We start from the raw sequence: 19,323 nt of genomic DNA on the forward strand, positions 1-19,323 counted from the left end.
ATATTTCAATATCTCCAAGAGTGTAAATTAAAAATTTGTGTTTAATATGAAATTACAAATGGCACAATGGTGAGGGGTACGGTGGGATACACCCGTAATCCCAGTGGCTCAGGAGGCTGAAGCAGGAGGACTGTGAGTTCAAAGCCAGCTTCAGCAAAAGTGAGGCACTGAGCAACTCAGTGAGAGTGAGTCTCTAAATGAAATACAAAATGGGGCTGGGGATGTGGCTCAGTGGTTGAGTGCCCCTGAGTTCAATTTCAAGTACCCCTGCACCCCAAAAAGAAAAAAAATGGCACATTGGCACCTTTCTGTCCCAGCTCTCTGAAAGTACTAGACGCTATCTGGTGGACTGTTTTGCGTGATGTTCTGGTTCCCCATGAGGAGGCCCTGTGCCCTGCCCCACTGATGCCTAAGTTCTTACTGTCTTGACCCACTGCAGGGGTCAAGATTTGACCTAACTCTAAATTCAAGTCAACTCACAGCTACTCCACCTGTGCTGTTAGGCATGCCATTAGCTAAACAGAGTCGTGTGATGTTTATGTATCTCACCACTATTCACAATATTGATTCTAAATGATTTTGAAGGGAACTTCTAGATCAGAATCTATTTATCTGCAAGAGGAAAAAAAGCCATGTCAACATATTTCGAGCTTATTGGTGTCTATTTTTGAATTAGACACAGATTGAAAGCATAGCTACCTGGGTTGTTTTCCTCAGTGTCAACACATTTTAAAAAGTTTTTGAGCCTCAGTCACCGTTTTGAGCACTTGAATTTGAATTTTACCTTGAGGCTCTTGCTCAAGAAACAACTCATTACTGATCCCTGAGTTGATGTCTGGTGTCTCGGTCACCGCTGACTGCACTCACTGAACAAACATTGACTGAGCACTTTGTGCAGGCTGGAGGTGGGACAGTGTCCTGGAGGAACTTACAGTGCAAGACAAAGGGGAGACGCTCACATCAATAATTCCAATACAATTTATGTCCTAATGAAAATAAAATGCTCTGGAAGTATGGGGGTGGAATCATTTTAGCTGGGGGACCAGGAAAAGTGTCATGACATCTGTATGAGCATAGCCCTGAAGGGATAAGCCCGGGAACAAGGAAGTGAAAGCAGCAAACTGCAGGCTGAAGGAGTCATGTAAATGCTGATGTGCTGACAAACGTGAAGCCCAACACGCATTCACATGTCGTCCAATGTGGGTCTAGCCTACAGGCCATGAAGGAGGACCAATGTCTTTGTAAATTAAGATGGCTTCATGGAGCCGGGCAAGGTGGCACACACCTGTAATCCCAATGGCTTGGGAGGCTAAGGCAGGAGGATCATGAGTTCAAAGCCACCCTCAGCAACAGCAAGGTACTAAGCAATGCAGTGAGACCCCGTCTCTAAATAAAAAATAGCGCTGGGGATGTGGCTCAGTGGTTGAGTATCCCTGAGTTCAATTCCAAGTACACCCTTCTCCATCCCCTAAAAAAAGATGGCTTCGTGGTGAAAAAGGAAAAGTACTCATAGACTTCCAGGTTTTAATAGCTCTTTCCAAATATGCAGACATACATTGCATCCTTATAACTGAGGAGACAAAGTACCTGCCATCCTTAATGACTTCACATGTTCTATTGTTGATCTCCTTATCCATTTTATGGCGAGCCTTTAGAAGAGAAATGAAGAAACGTTATTTTAATTATCCTAATACATAAAGCATCAATGTCAAAGTAAAATAAGCTTAGAGCAGGAAGTGGAAATTTGCATGAGAAATTCTTACCACATCGTCCACCAGGTCTTTGATTGCAGTGATGCCAAGTACCAGAAGTAGTGGGACAAGGGTGGTGTACCATGCCAGGGTAGAGATTTGAGGAATTGCCTAAACGAAATAAAAAAGACTTCAATACATGAAGGCAGAGCTGACTTACAGGTGACTGATGGCTGATTCCAAGCTGCTCGTACTAATTTTCAGCGTCACGTAAGTCTACATCTGTAGAACACATAGGAAAAAGGTATTTAAGCACCCAACCTCTTTCTGGTGATTCTCTTCTGGTCATCTGGAACAGAGCCTGGAGGACAACGGCTCCTGAAATGACCTCACTGTGACTTTCACTGGACATCAAGGGGGTTTTCTGACATGATAACGACAAGTGAACTGCTCTGAAGTTTTGTGGGAATCATAATTAACTGAAGGGGTTCATGCTTAACTTTCAGGGAAGGCATGGAGGCTGTACAGAGTAGTTGCTCAGACAGTGATTTCTGTGGGCCTTGTGATGCAGGCAAAGTGGCAGCAGGTAGTGGCCCTCTCTGAAAGCTGGTGATTAGATGGAGCGTCTTTGGGAGCACTTAAGGAAGTGCTCCCTTCATGATCATTGCTACTGGTACAGCCAAGAAAGGGGCTGGCCTAACAGGAAGCTCTACCTGTATCAAGACAGCCTTCCAGCTTGATGGAAATTTGGAAAGTAAGTTTGAAAAGATTTCTTGTGACCATCCTGTTGATTATTGGGCCATATCATGTGGTAGTTATTTGAAATTCAATTCCCAGGTCCAGTCCTGCTTGGATCTATACACATAGGCTTTGGGCCTCGGAGCAAATTACTTTGCCTCTCTGGGCCTCAGTTCTTCTCTGCAAAATGGAGGCTACGTTACCTCATTGAGTATGTGAATCCAGTGAAGAAACAATGAAAAGGCAGGCAAGGAGGGCTGGGGATATAGCTCAGTTGGTAGAGTGCTTGGCTCATATGCACAAGGCCCTGGGTTCAAACCCCAGCACCCCCCCAAAAAAATAAAAAAATAAATAAAAAAAAAAGAAAGGCAAGGAAAGTGCTAAGTCTATTGCTATTATCCTGATGGGATGGCTACACCTTAAGGAGACTGTGGTGCAGCTCAGAGAGAGGAAGGTCATTTCCGCAGCACTGTGACTATGTGAATCTCTTCCCCCTTTAAAGAATTAAAGGAAAAGTAGTCCACTGACCACACAGTAGTACCTTGTAATCTGTTCACACACCTGTCTGAACACGCCCCTCAACAGCAGGACCATCCTTTATGACAAGTCAGTGGGTTTGTTTTCTACCAAATCTGTTGAGTGTCCACTTCTCCTGAGTGTCTTTTCTCTACTTTCTCTCCTCTCCACCTCATTCCCCCCTGGACACACCATTTTATAAAACTTTAGTGCCGGAATCCCAGCAGGAGAGCTGTTTTCCAAATCCAACTCTTACACATGGTCTTTGTGACCCACATGTCAGGTACTGAAGGCAGACTCATTTCATCAATTAGAGCAGCAGTTTCTACACAGATAGAAGTTTTGCTTTACAAACAACGAATCCTCTGCCACAATTAAAAACATAATCAGAAAGAAGGCTTTTTCTTATATTAAAAACCAGTTTGCAAAAATATAAGCTTGGAGCTGGGCACATTGGTACACACCTATAATCTCAGCAACTCAGAAGGCAGAGGCAGGAAGATCACAAGCTCGAGACCAGTTCTTGTCTCAAACCAAAAAATAAAAAGGGCTGGGATGTAGCTCAGTCATTGATTACTCCTGGGTTCATTTCCCCAGTACTTCCAAAAGAAGTAAATAATAACATAAACTTACGACCAAAATATTAATAAAAATCAATGATATTCTTAGGGAAATTAGGCAACTAAGTACAAAAATAGAGGACAAACACAAAAAAATAGATTTCATTACAAATAATTCTACAAAGTGAAGACTTTAGTTTTATTCACTTTGGGGATATCAGTTTCAATACATACATTATAAGAAATGAAACTTAAAAAAAAATAGAACTAGAATCGATTTCCATGCGTTTCCTTCCCTGTTCAAATACTGAGTGAGCTGGTTCTGTGGGTGAGGCACTACTTCCTTGTGTAGAAAGCTCTACTGTTAATACAGAACAGTTTCAAAACTGTCCACATTATGTGTCCCAAACTTAATGTTAGAAAGTCATCATGATTCACACAGATTTAAGATACCAAAGGGCATTACCTGCAAGATAAGAAGAACCAGGAAATAGAAGTTAGCTGCTCTCTTAAACTGCTCAAACAAATTCATTGGTAGGAAGGTGAGTACGTTGTACTTGTATGTTTTAATTGCATTACTCTGTTGGAAAAAAATAAGAAAGTGATTCTAAATGGTGCCATATATCCACATACGTGTAAAAGTCACTATATCCCATGGCCTATAGTGACCCAGGGCCATCCATCAGAAAGATGCTGATTTCCTGTAAGCCTTTAATTCTAGCCAGGCCTCAGAATGACTACTTGGAGTCTTATGTCAGAAGGAGGAACAAGATACAGAAGTGAGACTGGCCTTATGATCCTGCCCTCAATACTTTGACCCATGACAGCCTCTTAGAAAATAGGGTGAAGGCAGATGTCAACACAAGCAGGTCAGAAACACAAATACCTTTATTAAAGGGGGAATGAAGAAGACCATGGAAGAAAGAGTATAAGACAATCTTCTGGATTGAGCCGTGTCCCCCAAAAGATACAAGTCCTAATCCCAAAACCTGTGAATGGAGTATTCTTTGGAAATGAGGTCTTTGCAGATACCATCTACATGAAGCCATAATGGATTAGATTGAACCCTAAGGTGGAGAGTGATGTCCTTATAAGAAGGGGAAAATTGGACACAGAGACACACAGGGATAATGCCACCTGAAGACAGAGGCAGGGATCAGAGGTAATATCTACAAACTAGGTAATACCAGGGACTGTGGCAAACACCCAAAGTTGAGAGAGGCTCTGAACTGACTTTCTCTGGAGGAAGAATCAACCCTGCCAACATCTTAATTCTGGACTCCTAGCTCCCTGAACTGTCAGAAAATAAACTTCTGTTCTTCTAAGCCACCCAGTTGTGGTTTGTTAAGGTGGCCCTCAAGCCCACACCTAACAGGTGTTTCATTGCAAAAGTAATCAGTATTATTTTAGGTGGAAAATAAATCTTTAAAGTCTCTAAACCCATCCCAGGCAAAGGAGGGAGAAAAGTCAGTAATTAAGATTTGTTTCGAATTCATTACTTTCCAACATAAAGTTTTGGTGACATTATTTTATCTTCTTTTATAAAACATTTTTAAGAGAGCTTTGCACACACCTAGGGAAAGTTTCAATCTAATTATAGTGACTTGTTTCAAGTCTTCTCTACCTATAGTCAGGGTAGATAAGCTTCAATAAAAATGGATTTTATACAACTAAGAGGGTTATCAACAGACCCAGGCTAGTGGTTACTTGGAAGGCAGGTGCGGTCTGAGGCTGGCAAGCATGATAGCAACTAGAGAAAATGGCTTTAATACAGATAACTTAGGAATCAACTCACCGCATATTTGCTCTCCTTAATACAAAAGAACTTTGTGTTCATAAAATGAGGTTGTTCGTGGTACTTTCGATCATTCGCTTTAACTTGCCAAGTGCAATCTTTAAAAAAGAAAGAGAAAAAGTATGTAAATAGAAAAAGCAGGGTCATTGCCAAGGGAATCAAATTACAGTGAGGTAATTGGAATGGGTCCTAATCCAATATGACTAATGTCTTTGTAACAAGGGGAAATTTGGATGCAGAGAGAGAGACAATGATACGAAGTCACTTGGAGAAGATGGCCATCTGTTAGCCAAGAGAGGCCTGAAGTGGATCCTGATCTCACCATCCTTGGAAGGAATCAAATCTGTTGGTACCTTGATCTTGGACTTCCAGGCTCCAGAACTGTGAGAAAATAAATTTCTGTTGTTTAAGCCACCCAGTTTGTGGTACTTTGTTACAGCAGTGCTATCAATCTAATATCCAGGTTGTGACTTGACCAGATGTTCACAGAACATTAGAATTTGGAAAGAATGATCCCCATCTAAACATGACCCAAACAAAAATACTAGAGCCCTAGAAGGTCACAGCTCAATTAAATTATTTTTTTCAATCTTACTGACATAGTTTGTAAAATTTATATCGCATTACATATTTAATGAATGAATAAATCAAAGGAAAAGGATATCACCACCTAATTCAACACTTCTCAGTCCTGAGGTTACCTGTCAGTGTTGTGCACTGCCTCACCCTGATGACTAATGTTCATCAAGTTCAATGTCTTTCCAAGTTCTGAATGGACTCAGTCCATTCCATTGCTGTGTCTAGATTCCAGGGAACTTGAGAAAGCTTCTCTGCTGTGGGGGAGAACATTCTCACCCAACGAAAGTCCCATAAAATGTTTCTTCCCACCTCTCTCCCCCACATGACTTTGCTAGCCTGATTCTCCCTGGATGGTTTGCCTCATAGTCATTGGAAGACATGTGCTCCTATTTTAACAGAATAGTCCCCAACTCTGTCCAAGCCTCCATATGTACCTCTCTATATTTATCATCCAGCATAGAGGCTCTTGGTGCAAGCTCCATCCTGAGATCCTCCCAAGAGCTCTGTGGTCACTGGACTCTTCCTATCTTTGCCTTAAACCCAGGCATGTCCTTAAGTGTCCCCAGCTGGGAGGATCTAGGTTCTGCTATAGCCTTCCAACAGAGGCTTCACATTTCCCCCCATAGCCAGGAATATCTTTCCAAGTGTCTGGAGGGAGACGGAGCTACAGCAGGAAGTTGGCCAGTGGCAAACTTCACCAGTAGCACTGTTTCTCAGGGTCATGACCAGAGATCTTTAAAAGCTTCAAGAGAGGGAGCCTGGTTCACTTAGAGATTGTTACAGACTTGTGGTTGCTGCCCTGGTGGCTGGGCATGCCCAGCATGCTCTTCATAGGACAACAGTATGACATCCGGCAGTGGACTCAAGGCCCAGGTTTCTCTGTGGACCAAGCTGTGCACGCTGTTCATATCTGCTCTTTTGTCAATCTGAATGAAGTTGTTCCCTGTGTCTGCATGTCTGAAGCATCCCCCTCTTGGACAGGTGTCCCCTCTGGACATGTTGAACAAGCCACTGCACTGCTCACTCACAGCAGTCCTTTGACAGCTCTGCCTCTGGGTCTTGAAAATCACAGTCCCAGCTGGAGGGAGTGACTGCAGCTGCCTGTCACATTCTGGGACATGGGCCTTCACAGAAATTCACCCCTCAGCAGTAGCTATCCTTTATGACCCTCTGTGGCCTGTTCTTTTGGCTACCACCCCCCGCATACACATCTTCATCCTCAGCTGTCCCTCCACAGCCTCCCAGGGGTGAGGTTGACTCTGACCATGGGGATGAGACACATATGCACTTTGAGTGAACACATTCTGATGAAGAGGGGTAATGTCAGCCCCCCTCCCACACACCTGCTCTACATCCCAGCCACACCGGCCAGAAGGACAACAATCGTCACTACTGCTCCCCCCAGAGGCCATGAGTGCCATGTGTTCCTTTCCTTCCTAGAGTGGTTCTTGGGCAAGACTAGAACATGCCAAGCTTATTCTTATATTCACCTGTTTTACACACAGTAGCACCCCAGATACCTTTTGCATGACTAGGAAAAGCAAAATCCACAAGCGCTGAGGTACAGTTTATCCTCAACTTGTTTCCTTTCTACCATAATGGGTGACCTATCGGTGGAACCTAAGCACTGACTTGGAAGGGTGGCTTAAAACAGGTTTAACCTCTCTCCTGCTGCCCCCATGTGTGACTATGCTCAGGAGGACAAACACACTGCTACTGAAGGCTGTAGACAAGGGTACCATCTAGTAAGAAGAAAATCCCAGGCAGAACCTGTCAGCATTGGCCTCCTCATGAAGGGCATGCACATGAATTTCCCTTGGTGAAGTGCATGCACACGAGTCCCTCCCTATGATTCTTTAAATCCACATGTGGGTAAACCAGGTTTTGATAAAATTTACCAGTGTGGCACAACCATTTTTTGGAGAAGGGAAATATATTAAAGAGCATTTACAAGTAAGGAATTATAAAATGATCAATCGTAGGGCTATTATAAAGCTAAAGACATCATACTTTTGAAAATATTTCATTTCAACTTTTTAAATGGCTCATTTTTCCGACTCCTACTCCCTAGGAAATAGAGATAATACTGTAAGAGGTTCATGTGTGGACTACTGAAGAATGCAAATAATTAACCTGATTACTTTTTTTAAACCACAGTACTGTTACTGAATGCTTTTCTTGCACGATTTCAGCTGCCACTCATCGGGTATTCATAAGTGTTGTGTTGTGACAAATAGAAATGTTCCTGGCATCTTTCTGCTCAAGTGCACTTTTATCAAAAGGGAAAATGGAAATGGAACCATAAGCCAACTCATGAGCACTATAATAATGTCTGCAATCAGAACATTTCTTTCCCACTCCAAGAAGTGTTCTAAAGGAAAATAAGTTAAAAGAAAAAGAAAAAGACATTACACAGGGTAATATTGAATCCATTCTATTTCATGGTAATCTACAAATGTATGTGCTCTTAATGGTGTACTTGAGCTAGCAGATGACTTGGTGACATAACCTGGCTACTATTGTTCTAGAGTACCTCTAAGAATACCAGGATGCCATATTAAATGTCAGAAAGGCTGAGCAGAAAACCAGATGAGATTCTTGGAGAAGAGAGAAAAGGCCCCATGACAATGATCTGAAATCAATCTTAAATACTCAGGACCAAAGAATAGCCATCCTGCTAAAGAGCTGGATGTCACAAGCTTCCCCAGCCTTCCTGTGGTTCCCCATGTGGCTCTGTAAATCCACTTGGTAATTAAGCCCCCATCTGCTGGTTGCTCTATCTAGACCCTGCACTACACCCTAACCACCAGTCCACTTGATTTGGATGTCTCAGAGGAAGCATGGTTTCTGACCTCAAGTAGGAGCATCTCGGGGTTACAAGGTATGGCCTTGGCTTCTTAATTTGACGTGTTTGATAAAACTTAGGGTAGCCCAGAGAAAATCACCAGTGTGTCTTCATATCTGAGATTTAACCACAAGAGCCTTTCTACTTAATTTCACAAATCTGTTGCAGTCAAGTAATCGAAAACCCTATTTCCAGTTAAGGTTCCGTGTTTGCCCTAATTCAGACAAATCAATGGGCAAACAAAGTGATGTCTTCTTCTGATTTTTTCCTGAGATTTGAGCTAATTGTTTGAGTAGCATTTCAGTCAGAGATCTTACAGAATGTGAAAACGGTGTTCTGTGGTCAAAAAGACATTTGCAAAATTCTGCATCCCTCTCTCAGACATGAAATGGATGCGTTGAACCATTACAGGCTCTGAGAAGCCCTGGAGTAAAGAAATTTATTTAATTCATCTTTTCAAAATTAATGTGATCATGGGCATATTTTTAGGTCATCACTGAACACTTATTAATATTGTTTGAGAAATGCTGCAGTAATGTGTGTATCTTTAGGAAGGCTAACCACTTGAGGTATTTGCCTTTTGGGTCAAATATTTATTAAGTATCCATTTACATCTTTATTGGAAACTTGGACCACAGGCTGATTTATAGAAAAAGAAGATATCTTGTTCCATTTTCTGGAATGGAAATACAGATGAACAGAAGAAAAATAGTAAATTTACCAGCAAAAAAATAAACTGCACTTTCACCATATGGCCCTTTAGTTAAAAGCCATAAAGACAACTCTCCAGGGTTGTGTCAACAAAACCATCAAGGCACATGTCCAGAGATGCATTTAACATGAGCCACATGTGGCCCCAAACCACCCCTCAGTCTGGCAAATGCTTGTGTCATTGATGCATCTAAACACTGCTACGTGATGTCTAGAGTGTTCCCACAGTCACCAAGTCCTTTGATCACCACCATCTGGCAAGGAAATACACTGGCCTCACCCCTATCCTCTTTGCTGGCTCTGAATTCTTGCTTTACAGATCTACCAAGAACCAAAAACCTCCATTGACTGGTACCAACCACAGCAAACTTGGAGAGTAGACAGGTCAAAAGCTTAAAATCATAACAACAAAAAGAAAACAAACAAGCCTGAGAGAGAAATGGATGTAGGACATGAATAGACAGTTCATACAAAGGGAAATTCAAAAGGCTCTTCAATGTGTAAAAAGATATTCATGGTCATCAAAGAAAAAATGTAATTTCTCATAGAGGTCCCAATTTTTACCTTATCAAGAAAAAATATTGGCAGAGAGTAAAGAATATGATGACACTCTGGGTTAAAAAACAAGGGGAGAATTTAGATCCTGTAGGTAGTCTCTGTGGAGCATTAGCCCCCCGCCCCATCTCTGAATAATCCCACTAGTAGGAATTATTCTCCATGTATATACCACCCCTAGGGTGCTGATGATGGCAATGTCACACTGCAGGGCTATTCAATGCAGCCTGTTTAACAGAGAGATTAGAAACAAACTAAATGCCTACCAGAGCAGCTGCTTAAACAAACAGGTGACTTTATATGGACAATAGGGAAGTTCTCCATATTACACAGTTAAAGTGACAGAAGCAGAAGGGTGCTGACCATCGTGTGCTTTCAGCTGTGTGATGTACTGAATCAATGCACAACATAAATGCATACATGCACATACACATGCCTATAATCTGATGTCATGTGTGTCCCTGGGCACATCAGGGCACAGGTTTATATCCATACTACTATAGATATCTAGAAGTACCTATAAGAAAATCGTGAGAGCAATTTCTTTCTGGGAAATGCAAAATGCAGAGATGAAGGACAGAAGGGGCAGGGATGGTGTTTCATTCTCACCCTGTACCCTTTTATAATTGGATGCATCTGCATGTATTGCTTTGTAAAAAATATGTTTACAATTCTATTCCTCCTATCAATTTCTATATAAAAGAAATATAAATTGCTTGATGTTCCTTTAGTCATTATATCATTGTATTACATGTATATACACTCTTCCACTATATATACATACTCTTCCTCTCTCTCTCTCTCTCTCTCTCTCTCTCTATATATATATATATATATATATATATATATATATATATATGCATGCAAGGGGATGAATGGATGAATGGTGGGAATAAATCAAGAGAAGCAGGGAATACTGGAAAAGATGGAAGTCTATGCAGACATGGAAGCAAACCATATTTATACTCAACCATATGGAAAAATGTTTAAAAACACCTTTAAATGCGAATGAATCCATACTGCCATGGCCCCATGTATACTTAAAGTTCAAACACATGCAAAACAAAACTAGTGACATGTATTAGGTGGAAAAGGAGTTATTGCTATAAAAATGAGCATGGAATTTACCTCTGCAGAGGTGGGAAGGAGGGAGGGAAAGGTGGCGATGACTGGGGGATGTCCACATCATTTGCCACGTGCCCATGATTGGCATGGAAGTTAGTGCTGCTTGGATTCACTTAAAAATTATCTGATCAGCTATGCACTTGTGTTTTATGTACTTTTTGGTATCATAAAATGTTTTGATAGAAAAGAGTCAACAAAGATAAGCCATAAGGAAAAGTAGAGATATAAGGGGTACTCATGATGGCAAGAAGAATTGAGAAAATTGATGAGCTGGCAGGTCAGAAAGCCAGCTCTCAGGTTGGGGCTGAGGCTCAGCGGTAGCACACTTGCCTGGCACGTGTGAGGCACTGGGTTCGATTCTCAGCACCACATATAAATAAATAAAGGTCTATCAACAACGAAAAAAGATATTTAAAAAAGGAAAGAAAGAAATCCATCTCTCCTGAGGGGCACTGGATGGCTGTGGCCTGAAGGGGGCGGGTCAAGTCCTGTGGGAATTAAGTGGGCCCTGAAAAAGGCACACTCATACACTGCTGGTGCAGTCAATATGGAAAGCAGTATGGAGATTTCTTGGAAAATTGGGAATGGAACCACCATTTGACCCAGCTATTCCTTTCCTCAGTCTATACCCAAAGGACTTAAAAACAGCATACTATAGGGACACAGCCACATCAATGTTTATAGCAGCACAATTCACAATAGCTAAACTGTGGAACCAAATTAGATGCCCTTCAGTTAATGAATGGATAACGAAAATGTGGTGTATATTCACACAATGGAATACTATTCAGCATTAAAAGAGAATAAAATTATGGCATTTGCAGGTAAATGGATGGAGTTGGAGAATATAATGCTAAGTGAAGTAAACCAATCCCCAAAAACCAAGTGCCGAATGTTTTCTTCGATATAAGGAGGCTGATTCGTAATGGGGTTGGAGGGGAGCATGGGTGGATTATACAAACTCTACACAGAGCAAAGGGGAGGGAGCAGAAGGGAGGGAGCATGGGGTAGGAAAGACGGTGGAATGAGATGGACATCATTTCCCTAAGTACATGTATGAAGACACGAATGGTGTGACTCTACTTTGTGAACAACCAGAGATATGAAAAATTGTGCTCTTCATGTATACTATGAATTGTAATGCATTCTGCTGTCATGTATAACAAATTAGAATAAAAAAGGAGTATCGCCATCTCTCCTTGCCTGGCGACCTAATGCTAGGTTCACAAAATCTGACTATTTCAATAACTCAAGAAAACAACAAAGAAAGCATGCAATCATACAGAATTACCTTTTCAATAATCCAGAGATGGCTTTGTGACCTTAAGGGTCCTTGGAAAGAGAGACAGCCACTGGAATTGTTTATTCTTATATAGAGAACACACAAGGGGAGGTTCCATGGAACATTCTATCCCAAAAAGGGCAAAGGGGTAAGATTACAAAGGAACAGTTGAGTGTAGCTCAATCCCTCTGGGTGCCACCTACTCCTAGGGCCCCCTCTTGTTATCCCAGTGAGGGAAAAGCATGAGTCACGAGTTAGGGCACTACCACACCAGACTACAGCAATCTTTCAGATCCCCATGGTGCATCAGGACTTAGAGTTTGCGTGTGCATTTGGAGTGGCTCCCCACAAAAAAGATTAAAAAAAAGAAGAAGAAGAAGAAGAAGAAGAAGTGTGCCCTGTCCTCTCTTACCCCTTATGCCCAGCCTCTCTCAGGTTGCACATTGGTCACTGGGTCCTAAATATACTAGTCTTTCCAATACAGCATAGGCCCAGAACAGAAAGTGACCATCAAACCATAAAATTGCCCTGCCTAGGAGGGTGGATACAGCTCATCTTCCTGCGGCCAAGGGTTCTGGTTTCCTGAGACTCAACTTCTACCCACATTGTCTATAAAACCCATGGATAGAGAAAGTGTAGGTCAGCTGCAATAGTTATCACCTAGAGCAGCAGTTCTCAAAGTGAGGGTTCCAGACCAGCATCAGCACCTGGGAACTTGTTAGAAATGTCAGTTCTCAGGCCTCCCACCAGAATGATGCCATCAGAAATGGTGGGATGCAGCCCAGCAGTGTCTCATGAGCCCCCCATGTAATCCTTATACACAGTGAAGTTTGAGAACCACTGGTATGGAATAAGAGATGTGAAACCCATTTCAAAGAGAAACCACCTGTCAAGCAAGCCCAATCCCAACTCCCAAGGTGTCATTGTCTAGCCAGGGTAGGGGCATAGAGGGAGACCTACCCAGAATTCTGAAAGTGTCCTAATGATAAACACTTGGCTGGTGGGAATTCCAATCCATCCAGGGGTGGACTGTCAGGGAATACTTTTTGGAAGAGCTGCCCTTGCATTGATTTCTTAGAAACCACCTCAGATTATGCAAGTAAAGGAAGAGGAGAGAGGGGAAGGACTTCTAGGCAAATGGGACAGTATCAGCAAGAGCACAGAAAGGACACTGTGTGGACTAGCGGCATGACCCTGGATCTGGTTAGAAATGAAGGGACGCAGCCCAGCCTTCCAGCACAGGAATCTATACTTTAACAAGAACCCCAGATGGATTCCATGTCCCAGGACTCCGAGAAGCCCTTCTCCAGATCCTAGTTGAATCTCCAAAAGGGTCTCTTAATATATCCCAATGCCTGGGCCCCAGCAGAGATCCCAGGTATTCTAGTTAATAGGCGAGGCTTGGCTGCAGTGTCTGAGAGCTCAACCAGCGGTTTTCTCGCTGAAGCAATAAACAGGCCCACGGCCCCCATCAGGTTTGAGCAAGTGAGGTATCCTCAGGTTTTGACTGTTTTTTAAAATTTGCCCTCACCCCCTCATTGAGACATCAGGCCCTGGGGAATGAGGAACCTGGGGATCCCCTGGGGACCTTGGGTCCAGGAGCAGCCAGAGGTTCTGCATTTCTAATTAGCACAGAGATGGTGCTGGTGGGTGGACAGGCCTTGAGTCAAAGGCTGTCAGGGATGGGCTGTTTTGCTGATGCAGGTTGAACCTGCCTGAAGTCATTTGAAATGATGGATTCTCCGCTGGCTTCACCCAGAACTACTGTCTCAGTGGCCCTACAGGTTAGGCACCTGGGAAGCTTTCAAAGCTCCAAGCACAGGCAGCACTGAGAACCCCATCAGTGTAATGGCCAGTGCCTTCCTGAGGTGGCATCAATCATTGTAAGTCTATTTTGGAAGCTCCAAACCAGCAGGGAGAAAAACACCAGTAGCATTAGGTCTCCATGAGCCAGAGCTTCTCAAAGTTTGGTCATAAACACATTAGTAAAAAACAAGTTCTATAAAGCAAGACACCCAGCCTCAACCCCAACCCATCCCTCTATTACTAATCTCTCAGTGAAGGAAGCTCTCCCCCGACACCCTATGTTACAAGCCACCTGTCCTCTGGTGTAATTCTATGCGCCCAAGTTGGAAGTGTGTGTGTGTGTGTGTGTGTGTGTGTGTGTGTGTGTGTGAGAGAGAGAGAGAGAGAGAGAACAATAGATATCTAGGTTATCCACTCAGGAGCCTGACCTGCACATTTGTCCTCAGGGCTCCTTTTCCTTCAACCCTGAATGTCAGATCCTTACTCCTTTACGAGACCAGTTCCTTCCTTTCCATCCTTTAGATTCTTGCTTTAGGTTCTCACTGGGTTACTCCACCCTCTTCTCTCCACTGCTGCTAAAGAGGGCTCCCTAACAACTTCATGCCCTCCCCCCGCCACATTCAATGCCTATTTTGTGCTCTGCATGGGACAGACATGGCCCAGGTCAGCATGAAGCCAACACTCCAAAGGGGGGGTGGGCTTCATCTGTCACACCATCCCTCAAGGACTTCCTAAATGCATCAGGAGTCTGAAGGGAAGTACAAGGGGCTTGAGACCCCTGAGGGGATCTGGTCTAGCCCAGGGCTGAGAGTCAAAGAAGTCCCCTCTAAGGAGGTGACACCCACGACAACCTGAAGGGTGAGAAGGAGCCAGTCACAGGCAGGGGCTGCTCTAGGCAGTGGCTGTAGACGGGTGGGTGGGAAAGGCTCCGGTGATCCAGGGACTGAGGACAGGACAAGGCGTCCGTGGTGAATAAGGCTTCGGGCAGCCAGGCCAGCCAGGAGAGAAGGTTGAGCCAAACCACACTGGCTGAGGGCCAGGGAGAAGCCAGAATGGGATCCAGAGCAACGGAATCTTTTTCTAAGCTCAGGTAAGCCCAGCTGGTTCCCCACTCATTCACAAACCCCCTCGAGAGCAAGCAGGTACAGAGCCCAGGGCTCCAAAACTAGCTCAGAGTAGGACAGGTGGGCCCTCAGGCCCTCACAGCACTGACTCGATCATCTACAGTGAGTCACTCAGGTTTTACACTCTGCCGTGATAGGAAGGAGACCAGGCACATTCCCTGGGGCATCCTCATTCCCCAGGGCCTGATGTCAGTGCCTCCGCATGCCTCCAGCATTCCACCTTTCCTCCTGCCATAGAGCTTCTGGATGTCGGCCCCTTTGGTCCCACAGGTCTCTCCCTTCCCCTAATGAATTCCCCTCATCCTTCACATACAGGCCCATCAAGTCATGTATGAATGAGGCTTTCTGGTTTCACCGCCTTGGCTTTGGCTCGGCTGTTCTGCATGAGCTGGGGCGGCCTTTCCCAGGGAAGATGGTATGGAAGGGAAAAGCTTATGGTGGCAGAGGCAGGAACGTCACCCAAAGTTCCTTAATATGTGGACAAATTGATCACCGGGAGAACTGTTATTGATCCAGACGTTTATCCATCCATTGCTCTTGGATTTGGGGAGGGAATCATCTGTTAATAAGAAAGAAGGACTCTGCAGCTTTAGCTGTTTTGGGGGCTGGGGCAGGAGAATCCAAATACTCCAAAGTGAAGAGGAGATGATGGGTGGGCAGATGACGTTTTGGATTTGAAGTGAACAATATTAAGAGAGTACTGCAGGGTGGGAGGTAACAATAGTTGATATTTATTTAGCACTTACTGCATGCCCCAAAGCAGACCTAAGTCCTTCATATTTACTTTCTGATTTAATCCTTACAATCACCCTATAGAGTAGGCCTTGGTATGAAGCCCATTTTTCAGATGAGGACATTGAGGCACACAGAGGGGAAGTCCCGTCCTCAAGGTCACATAGCTAGAATGAAATGAAGGCAGGACCAGAGCCCACGTGGTCTGAGCCTGGCTCTCTCTTCTTAAACACCACTCAGAGTGACAAATGGGGAATAGGTGCATGAAAAAGGTGAGCTGCTTACAGAAGCATCTGCAGACACAGTGTGAATGGGGACAGGAACCTACAAAGGGTGAAGGAGGAAGGAACAGAAGGAAGGAGAGATAGGAGGCTCTGCTAGGAAGTTCAGACGCTTCAGAGCAAACAGCAGTGGAGGATGAGAGTTGACAGAAGGTCAGTGGGCTTGGCACCTGGCTTCTTGGTGACGTTGAAAAGAGCCTTATCTGTCTGGTGGCAGGGCAGCCTGCAGAGGGAAGAACCCAGCCCAATGGGAGAATGGGATGGTCCATGACGGATTTCCAGAATTTTGGCCATGAAAGCAGGAGGCAGAACATCCACCTGATTTGGAAGGCAGGGTTTGGGTCAGAAGTGTGCAGATGTGTGAGCCAGCCACAGCTGGAAGGCCCAAGGACAGATAAAACAACTGTGCAAGGAGGCTGGGGGCTGTGTTCACATCCCATGCAGAGGCTCACAGGACCCAGTCACTATGTGCCAACCAGAAACCCTCTCTGGGGCACTAATTTCTTCCCTAGGACTGTGTCTCTGAGCTGGTTCCTGCTGGCACAGAATTACCCAAGGAGTTGGTCTGAGTCACAAGAATCAGGGGTGGTTGGCTTAAAAAAAACAGCATCCCACAGTCAAGGAATTATAGGAACTCTGGATGAATGAAGTTCAACTGGTTTTTTTGCAGCTAAAACTTCTTGGATCTTTCTATACTAATGGACAGAGAACAAGAATCCCAAGTTTCTGGTCTCTGGGTTTGTGTCCGGGACCATCTAGCAGAACCAGTGTTCTCCTGTGTTCACCAGGAAAGGCAAGTGTTGGCCCATTAGCCTGGAAAACATTCCTGCTGGTTCCTGCCAGCACTTTACTAAGGGTAAAGTTACCCCAGCGACTCTGCCTGCTTATCTCTTCCTCCACGTGCATTCTAGCAGCGTGTTTGCTCTTGTTCTTGAGTCTCACAGCACACAATGAAGGTCCTTCAAGGGAAAAACACTTTCAATGGGTCTCTCAAAACTCTTGTTGAACATGAAAGCTCAGCTGGCTGGGGCATTTTCATTCTTTTAAAAAAGAAAAACCAACTTTCTGGGTGACGAGGATGTCATTAAAGAAATGACCTGGGCTCATGGGCTGCTGGAATGGGGGCTGGGCCCAGGGCTACTCAGCCCTCTGACACTTCACAGGGTGACTCATGCTCTGGTGTCCCAAGAATTGAATTCCTGGAAGGAAATTATCCATGGTGTACGGTGTCAAGAAAGACAGACGAGGGTGATCTCAACCTTGACTGAGAAATGCCCAAGAGAGAAAAGAAGGAAGGGAGGAAGGGAGGGAGGGAGGAGAACGAAAGAACCCATCGAGAAGGAAAGAGAGAGTGAGGGGGAGGGAGAGGGAGGGAGAAAATAGGAGGAGGAAGAGGAGAAGGGGATGTGGGGGGGGGTAGGGAGGAGGGAGAGCATCATGGGGATGCCGGGCAGAAGTGAAATGGGAAGGAAGAGGTCGAGCACTTACTGAAAAGTCCTTTGTGTGCTTGGGAAAGACAAATAGAGTTGTTGGAGTAATAACTTTTGTAACAAATCGCAGGCAGTCATTTGACAGAGGTTTTGGAAAATGAGAACCACTAAAATCCCCTAGGAATATAAACCACCTTTGGAAAAGACTGTGAGCCAAGATCAAGACTAAGCGCTGTCAAAGCCCATATTATGAGGGTAGAAATCTACAAAACAGATGCTCTGGAAAATGAATGAGTAGGAAAGGGCCCTGGCCACCTGAATGTGCAGGCAGAGGTGGAAAAACACAGAGGCAAGGTTTCTACCCACTACGTGCTCCTCTGACATTTCAGCAGGCACCCAACCCCAGTCCCTTTGCTGCATCCTGGGACCACACATCTGACCGTGTGGCACCAGGTACCAACAGGAAAGTTTACCCTTCACCCCACAGAGCCAATTCTCCTGCCAACTCACCAGGTATCTACAGACTGCAGAGATCGTGAGGTTGTGATAGGAGACTCAAGTGGCAGAGGGAAGGAATGAGGAAGAAGCAAGTTTTATTCACTCTCTGGGCAATCACCTAGAACTCCCTTGCAACCTGTCTGGCTACTACCTCAGCTGAATCTCCATTCCACTAATACCCATTCTGCACCTCTTTTGACAGAGACCACCTTCCCGTCCAGATTGGTGGTGATTCCATCTTATTTTTGCTCAGCGATCATGATTTTAGTACCTTCTGCTTTGGGACAGAAAGCCCATTAGGTCAATTCTCAATACCTTAAATTCACACCCAGAAGCCCTCATTCAGGTCTCATTCATCTAAATGCTGGATAGGGACAGCTGGAGGACCAAGGATCCACGTGGGTCCCGGCTTCCCAGCGTTCTGAGCCTGTGGAGGGATGGGGGCCCTCATGGATCCCTACAGGTCCTCTGTAGAGTGACCCATCCTGACCAAGACAAGAAGAATCAGTACAGCAGTGGGATTTCATGGTGTCTCGAGTTCTCTTCTACAGGTAAAAACTGTTCAGAAAAAGAACAACCAGCTTCACCAGGTGACAGATCTCAAGGGGGGAAAAAAGTAGGGGGCAAGGAGTGACAGCAGGACAGAACTGCCCAGACAGACTCTGGGGAAACCAAATGAAACCAGACTTCTTTGTGATGAAGCAGTAGGAGACACAGCTGGAGAGGTGGAGGCAGCAGTGTGGGGTGACCTCTTTGAATGGCAAAACGCAGTTCCCTCTGCTAGACTCTGAGCAGCCACAGAAGAAGTGGCTCAGCTTCCGAGGGAGCAGAAGAGCCTCGGGGAGGCCACGTGTGTTTACAGGCTGGGTGAACCAGCAGGAAACAGAAAACAGAGAAAAAAACACAATGGTGAAAGCAAGCCACACTCTGTCTCCCTAAGTGACCTGCTGTCCGTGGCCACCTCTAGGTGATGTGGGCAGAGTTGAATAGTTGCAACAGAGTCTGTGTGGTCCACAAAGCCTACAATATTTCCTGTCCAGCCATTTACATGAAAA

At 44.5% G+C, this 19,323-nt stretch overlaps 1 protein-coding gene across 3 annotated transcripts in view; it reads right to left on the minus strand.

Annotated features, from left to right (window-relative positions):
- The window catches only part of Atp8b1 (ATPase phospholipid transporting 8B1), a 116,309-nt gene that overhangs the window by 39,719 nt on the left and 57,267 nt on the right, over nt 1-19,323 (minus strand). For all 3 annotated transcript variants that reach the window (XM_046419423.2, XM_058571351.1, XM_058571352.1), the window contains exons 3-6: nt 5,301-5,398; nt 3,972-4,085; nt 1,764-1,862; nt 1,588-1,649 (exon numbers count right to left, since the gene is read on the minus strand). In XM_046419423.2, the coding sequence (XP_046275379.1) occupies nt 1,588-1,649; nt 1,764-1,862; nt 3,972-4,085; nt 5,301-5,398 (373 nt within the window). The remainder of the gene's footprint in view (nt 1-1,587; nt 1,650-1,763; nt 1,863-3,971; nt 4,086-5,300; nt 5,399-19,323) is intronic.

Source organism: Marmota monax, unplaced genomic scaffold (genome assembly GCF_021218885.2).
Source record: "Marmota monax isolate L192 unplaced genomic scaffold, Marmota_monax_Labrador192_F-V1.1 WCK01_AAM20220418_F8-fsc00088, whole genome shotgun sequence".
In the NCBI taxonomy this organism is placed as follows: Eukaryota; Metazoa; Chordata; class Mammalia; order Rodentia; family Sciuridae; genus Marmota; species Marmota monax.